We start from the raw sequence: 7351 nt of genomic DNA, 5'->3' as shown, positions 1-7351 counted from the left end.
GTGCAAGCTCCCCCTGTATGAGAATTTCAGGTACATAATAGAAGGAATGTCGTTGATACACACAATTTGAGTAGTAAATGAGTCAGTGGTCCCAAAAAACCTTATCGTCCTCACATAATCTCCCATCGCATGAAACTTATAAGTATTCAGATTGAACTTCTTTACCTTGGGCCCCGTGGATTCTGGGGAGACATTGTGGGTTTCAGGACACTGATCAAACCTTCTTTGACGAGCCGCTCTCTCTTTTGGTAACTCCAGAGTGTTGAAGGCAGCACATGTGTCGGTCCAAAACTTTCACAACTGCTGGGAGAGGTTTTGAATGATTCTTCCAGAAAAACCAAGGTAGAATCTGAATGCAACCTGAGTTTAGCAAGTGCATGCCATTCTGAAAACCGATATAGCAGAGACTGTACGGTTGCATCATGGTTGGGAGGGAAAAGCCCTTCAAAAATTGGAATAGCACACTGGAGGGAATGTCAGTGAGCCTATGCATAAACTTAAACAATGAAAACTAACCTGTAGGATATCTTCGAAGTCACGGGCTGCCAATTTCTTCATCTCGGAAGTATTGTTCGCAAATTTGTGAATCACTGCCGCTACCAAATGTCGGGACTTGGCGAAATCTGACACGAGATCGAGAAATTGAAAACTCATTAGTGCAATGATAATCTATTTGAACCCCACATACCTCTCGTCAGAGGGTCGCGACAAGCTGAATGCCCCCAGGGAGGGCATAAAGGAGCCTCAGTAGGTGTGTAAAGAGCGCCTTCCAAGTACCTAGTTCGCACTCATGCATCAGGTCGACGACAAGCATCCGAAATGGATCGAGGCCCAGAGGTCCCAGCTTCTCAGACGAATTGATTCTGCAATGACGAGTTTGAGCGGATCACATCTAATAAGGTTGGACTTACCAGAACAGGAACCCACGAGCCTTCTCCGAGAGTATTGTCGACCTTTGCACCATCGACAGTATTTCCAAATCCATAGATGAACTCGTGAGCCTTGGCAACCTTAGTTGTAACATAAACTCGAAGGTTACTTACGCGGCATTTCATGTCCTTTGCGAGTCCGAGGTAACCAAACAAGCCTTTCGGTGTGAGACAGTGAGGGCATGGGCATGAGCCCATGTCTTTGATGGTCGCAATTAGAGCCCTAGAAATGTGTGATCCATCCGACATTTTTGACAATCACAATGGAAAATGCACTTCTCCGGGTAGTCAGCTGAATATGTGAAGATTCAAGGATATACTCTCTGCATGACTCCATCGGCACATTTCACAACAAATCCGTATTGATACACATAAAGAAATTCTGTGTCCAACAAGATTTCCCAGCACGCATGAAATAATTCCCTTCGGCAGTGTGTCTGAAGGGAGGCCAAGCCGGTTTTTGAAATTCTAGGCAGGCTAGTTAGAATATCTTTAATATTATCAGGAAGCTGACGAAGATAGTTGATGTTAGCGGTGTTTGTTGAATATACAATCAGGTGGGCTCATGGAAGGTAAAAATCCTACAAGGTGACATGACCCTGATGTAGGCGACGAATGTAAGTATTTCGTGAGATTCCCGAAGTATGCATAAAGCGGCCAAGCCTTGGCAGTTCTGAAGTTCGCCAGGTGAGTAGCATCGGAAAACAACATCAAACCTGCGATTACATGTTCCAATGAACACCCGGACTTCTTTGGCAGTTTTTGGAGATTGTCTTGAGCTTCCAGCCAAGCATCCAAGGTATAAAGCTCGTCAGTATATTTCGCTCTTGATGATCATCTAGAGGATCCTTCCAAAGACGTTTAAAGGGCAAAAGATGAAATGCCCATGCTTGAGCATCTGTGAATGCGGCACGTATAACTTCTACCAGAGGGCAATAATGGAACCCAGGAATACTGTAAGGCCTAGAGAGATCCTCCTTTGACTTCGTTGGAATGTTGATCGTGATGCTAGTCTCAATCCAGTCATCTGGAAAGGTGATTTTCTTCCCACTTTCATCCTTATCCAACTCTCGCAAACTCTGTCTCACTGAAAACCATTGAATGTGTTTGCGGTCAAAATCTTCTGCGAGCATTACATCTTTCACAAGGGCTGCGACTTTCAGTTTCTGATATCCGACTAGTGCCAGAATTCATCCAGGACATGAGGCGATAAATTGTTATATTAGGAAAGGGGTATGGTGGAGCAAAGACCCTTGGCAGAGAATCAGTTTCTTGAGGGGCAGTTGGACATGTTCTTCCAAGCAATGAGGATGGAACAAATCCATCTGGCTCGAAGGAGGGATGATGAGGGTATAGTCGACTGAGGCCAAACGAGTTGAAAGGGGTTTGAAGTGTGTCTCTGAGCGTTAGAAGAACGTGTCGGAATCTAGATTGGGCAGGGAAGGTGGCCAGATTTTGAGTTGACAGACTCTGACCTGACTCAGAGTAATTGATATCTTCCTCTGAGTGCGCAATGTCGTCGAAAGACCTTGGAATTCGTCTCATAGGGCGTGCCGGTTCCTCTGAATGAGTCGAGAGATCAGAAATGGAATGCAAATGACTGCTATTCAAAAGAGACGGACCAAAGCCAGATCTATCTTCCATTTCAACATCAACATCATTTTGTGGAATTTCTTGGTCGAGGGAGTGTTGCAAGTCGGCAAGATTGGAAGTATTGAGGACACGGGCGGTAGACCCATGCCTTTGTCTCGTTGCATGCGATCAGCGTGGGGCAATTGGTCTCGGATGGCACATTACCTTATGTTCAAGTTTACATGAGTTACTACTACTACCAACAATAACAGTTGTAACTTACGTGTGAAGTGTTCACAGACAGGTTGCCACTGCGGTGATGAGGCTGCAAATTTGCAAGCAATGCGGCATCTTTGATGCGTTCCTGTCTCTTCTGAGTTGCATGAACGCTAGACTTCTTATATAAAAGACAGGATGCATGATGCCTGTTGAGTCCATGAGTGTCTGTTGCCCTCTCCCAAGAGCAACCTGATGCACCACACAACACCATTAACAAAAACAAAGCAGAGAAAAGGGCAATAATCCAACTTGAACTTCGACTCAGATATCCTGCGATACACATTTGTGGCACTTTGGAGGTGCTGACAAAATGCAGCTCCTCCCCAGTTGAACTGGCTTGGAGGCGGTCACAGTGGCCGTCGAGTCAAGACTCTGAGTCTTTCAGATTTCGTGTGGCAGCTTTGAACGTTTATACAAGCCTGTTGGACTCCAACTCTGATGTCAGCAAGTCACGGTTGACTAGCAATAAGGTTAGGCCCGGGTTGCAAAGCTGACTCGGACTTGGAGTTGTTCGATTTGAATACAATGATCAGATACTCACATCTACGCTCGTACCATGACAGGTTCAGGTGCCGTATTTGTGACTTAATTTGAGCGATGACTTCAGAACACTTCAAACAGCGGTAACTCGTGGTAACTTGTAGTAAGTGCCAAATTGTCAGTGTCAATTTGCCATCTGATTCCGAGTCAATTTGCCTTGCGGTAAGTGACGACTTTGAGTCTGCTCTCAGATTTTGGAAGTTCACCTTCTGCAATGATGCGTCAGGTTCATTGAATTCGAATTCGAGTTGCTCTGACTGGCAGAGCTGAAAAAGACTCGAAGGTCAGTGACAGAACTAGTAGTAGCCTTAGTAATTAGCAATCAAAATTTGCGGCAAGACATTTCTTCCCGATTGGGCCAGTTATTGTAGTTATCAACACTTACAGCAGTTATCCTGAACTTTATTGCATCTTTTGCGTCATTCTGTCCTTTGCACATTGAAATATTAACGCTTAATATTTAATAATCTCTGTACCAACGTGTTGGCACCATGTTGAACGATCAGCAATTCGGGTGTTGCTGATTCGGAAAATGTATAAGTCAACTTTGAGGGGAAAGTGGAACGCAGACTGAGTTCAGAGTCACTGATCAGACCAAATTTACAACGAGTAATTCTCAATTGCCATTGAAGTGCAGCGATTGGTCTTCCCTCAGTATTCCTCGGTTTGTCTACTTAACAATAGGTTGTTCACAGCACATCCACTCATATCTTGCACTCCAGACGACTTGACAAACCCTCCTCGACTCCCACCTTGGTTGAGCCTAGTAGCTCTCCCACTTTGTTGAACCCAGGGACTACTGCTACCACTGTTGCTAGTGCATTTGCCCCTCAAGTTGAAGAGGGTAGCTCAGCAGCAACCATGCGAAGAAATATAGTGTGCCTTCAAGTTATTTCAAGCCGGCAACCATGATGAGGATTGCGACATACCGACAAAGAGATTCAAGATTTTACAAACAACTGTGAGTACTTCTCATAATCTAGATCCCAATCTCAATTCTAAAATTCATTTCAAAGTGGAACTACACTCATGAGTCCAATTCTGATAGTTCAAACTACATCAACCAGCATATGCTCGAGCTTTCCCAGATCACTCACCAAGCCATTGCCGCAAGAATGCGATACCAATGTATTCGCTCTCATGAACTAGATCTGATAAAGTCCATTCTTGAAGACGAAACACAGGTGTCGCAAAAGCATATGAATAGCATTGATTTGCAAATCGGCTCCCTTAGAAACATGCTTCATGACGGAGGAGTGACAGTGATAGGAAACAAGGGATGTAGGTCTGACCGTAGCGGCCATAACCAGGCTTGGTGTGAAAGCTCTGATTCATCTGACAGTTTGATTGATGACAGTCGCTCAGCCTGTGAGTCAGGCTTTGCGTCCGAGTTAGAGGAATAATGTGATCATCGATCCAGTGTATTGTGTTTTGCCCTTATGATCTTTTCATAACATATTTGCGGTACCCCAGGCCACTATTACATATGTCTATATGTAGTTTTGTACTGACAGTAGCTCATTCAATTATTTGTTTCACAAGACGTTGGAACAACATCCTGATCAGAGCGCCGCGTTTACTGCGGTGGGGCTTGTGTAAACTCTTCCCCCCAGCGACATGAAGTCACAAATATTTTTCAAACGCACACCTCCTATAGCAGAAGTTTGAAGGTTGCTGACAGTGAACGAGGAAAGGTTTAAGACCTCTTTCGAATCTGGGCTTCACTAGCATTCACCTAGTTATATTAATTTGCGAGTTCAATCAGGTTGGTGACCTAACCTGATATTAGCCTAAGGTTCTAGTCACAGTAGAGCAGGAACAACTCGAAGGTTGAACGGGAAAAAGAATCAAAGGTGAGTAATGGGTGTGTCTGCCAAGATGAAAATCTGACCAGACTGTGTTGGTGTGAGCTCCTGGATGGTATTACTCATAGTGACCGCGATGAACATGGGGCAGGCAGAACCAAGAGAAGTGATGAGTTGAGATGAAAATTTTATCAGGAGGTGCCTCGAGAGCGTCACGGTATTGTTGAGAGGGAGGGTCGCACTGATACAACGCGCATTTGCCCCTACAATCTTAAGTCACAAGAATTGCAATATGAGGTGGTTGATAGCGGGGTGTACTAGTATATCTCCCTCAGTGCTAGTCCGAGTCAGACTCAGCCAGGATTCGGAGGTTTTGGGAGGCCAAAATGGGAGAATTTCTGCAAACCACCATGACGAGCATAGGAAGCAGAATCATGAAGCGGGGAAGGCCTCGTGCAGCTTTAATGTCAATCCACGATGCAATCTAGATGAAAAAGAGAATAACTGTTAAACTAGTATCATAGTGAACTTAGGAATTGACCATCCATACAGTGATCACCAAGCGGCGTCTTCATAGTACCTATGTGGTATCAAGATGCATGAAGAAGGGTGTGCAAATAGTACGCTAGTTTGTCTAAGACAGTGACTTGTTCAATGAAGGTTTGCTATTTTTTGGGGGGGACAAAGTCCACACTACTAGGCCCGGCAAGTTTTGATGATGGGCCTGAGCGCGGACTCGGATAAGTCGGACCCAATGATTGTGCACGATTATGTAATGTGGACACATATTGAGGAACCTCATCTCTCACAGTATTGCAGCAGCCAGCTGCATCATCGCCCTTCGCTATTATGCATCACACAAATCCAATCCCATAATCAATTGAAGCTTGAAGCTTAAAGCAGCAAAGTAAAATCATCACTTAAACATGAGTTAGACAGTGGGAGGTGAATTGGTTGTGTCCCTTTCTTGGATCATGAGTAGAGTCTAACTAGTATGGATTTCAAAGGTGAGTATATCATAATACACATGCACCCTAGCTTGATGGAATCAGGGTGTCTGGTCCGGATTTTCACCAAGTCTGCTATGTCCCTCTGAATCCAGTCTGACTCGGAGAAAGCTGCCACATCTGAGTTTCCGTCCATTCATTTGTGCATGGAAACCAGTTGTAGTAAGTGTTGCCAATTGGTTTCCTCATTCATTCTGTCCATGTAATTCTTAGACCATTCCTTGGGAAAGGTGTCCCCAGCGCCCTCTGCCACATATGTAAAAGGTCCGAGTCTGTCTTGTTTTCAGCTGATCTGCTTCATTTTCCAGCGCGAAAAGAGACTCTGAGTTCTAGAGAGCGAGATGGGTCATTGTCTTCCGATCCTCTTGCTGCGCAACAATTTACTGCTGCATCAATCCCTCTTCTTTTATCAACATGGCATGGACTATGGATACCTTTTTCAATCAAATGCTTCAAGTTGTATGGAACAATACGAAATGCGTATCCAATGTTGTACCCGAGTATAAACGAGGACTCACTGTTTGAAGCAGATATAAATATCTGGCCGTGGCTTGCCTGAGTATGTCTGGATTGTGTTGACAACGTCAATTGCTACACGTCATTATCACTAGCATTCTTACTAAGGATTATCAGACAGACTCAAACTCAAAGCCCTGGGGGATTTGGTTGACATCATTGACACGCACCAATGCCCCGAGTCCGAGTCCGAGTCACAAGTTGCAACTCATAATGCTACTAGTCATGGTACTAAGTGGCGAACTGCATCGACTCAGACTTACAAGAATTCCCACCTTGATTCGGAAAAATACCTCAGGCTTGGCGGCAACACTACATCGTCTTGATGTCACATTTAAAATGGAGATAGAGACGTTGCCGTTGGACCAGTTCTGACACGACTTTTCAGGAAGCAAGCAGCGTTCTGGGGCACAAAGGTTGAAATATAGGAGTCCGAGTCATGGGGGCACCAGCTTCGAAAAACTTACCCAATGGGCTAGACTTGCTTGTTGTCGTCTAAGCTTTCAAAAATATTTTTTAGAGTTTATAGACTCCATCCAAAGCCCCTTGATGAATTGTTCATTCGAGTTGATTAGTGATCATGCACCACAACACCTAAGAGCCTTTAATTAGTAAAGTGATGAATTCGAACCAAGAGTTCCCCACATTTTTAAAAGACCCAAATTACATGTAGACCGGATCTTATCCACAGATTCAGCCGCAC

At 44.5% G+C, this 7351-nt stretch overlaps 2 protein-coding genes across 2 annotated transcripts; both read right to left on the bottom strand.

Annotated features, from left to right (window-relative positions):
- Window positions 1–161: 161 nt before the first annotated feature.
- On the bottom strand, window positions 162–1178 carry DFJ58DRAFT_727662 (uncharacterized protein; the record flags this gene model as incomplete). Its single annotated transcript, XM_041385508.1, has 5 exons — window positions 162–464; window positions 517–623; window positions 689–712; window positions 778–863; window positions 928–1178. 5 exons carry the CDS (start codon window positions 1176–1178, stop codon window positions 162–164), a joined length of 771 nt encoding a protein of 256 aa, XP_041244244.1.
- A 3989-nt stretch (window positions 1179–5167) lies between these two features.
- Window positions 5168–5401, bottom strand: DFJ58DRAFT_659977 (uncharacterized protein; the record flags this gene model as incomplete). The annotated part of the gene is made up of 1 exon (XM_041382119.1): window positions 5168–5401. A coding segment is annotated over one exon (234 nt), but the record flags the coding sequence as incomplete, so codon positions are not given.
- Between the last annotated feature and the right edge of the window lie 1950 nt (window positions 5402–7351).

The sequence above is a fragment of the Suillus subalutaceus genome (assembly GCF_016647625.1).
Source record: "Suillus subalutaceus strain FC151 chromosome Unknown DFJ58scaffold_49, whole genome shotgun sequence".
Lineage (NCBI taxonomy): Eukaryota > Fungi > Basidiomycota > Agaricomycetes > Boletales > Suillaceae > Suillus > Suillus subalutaceus.
This window is presented reverse-complemented; position numbering and strand designations above follow the sequence as displayed.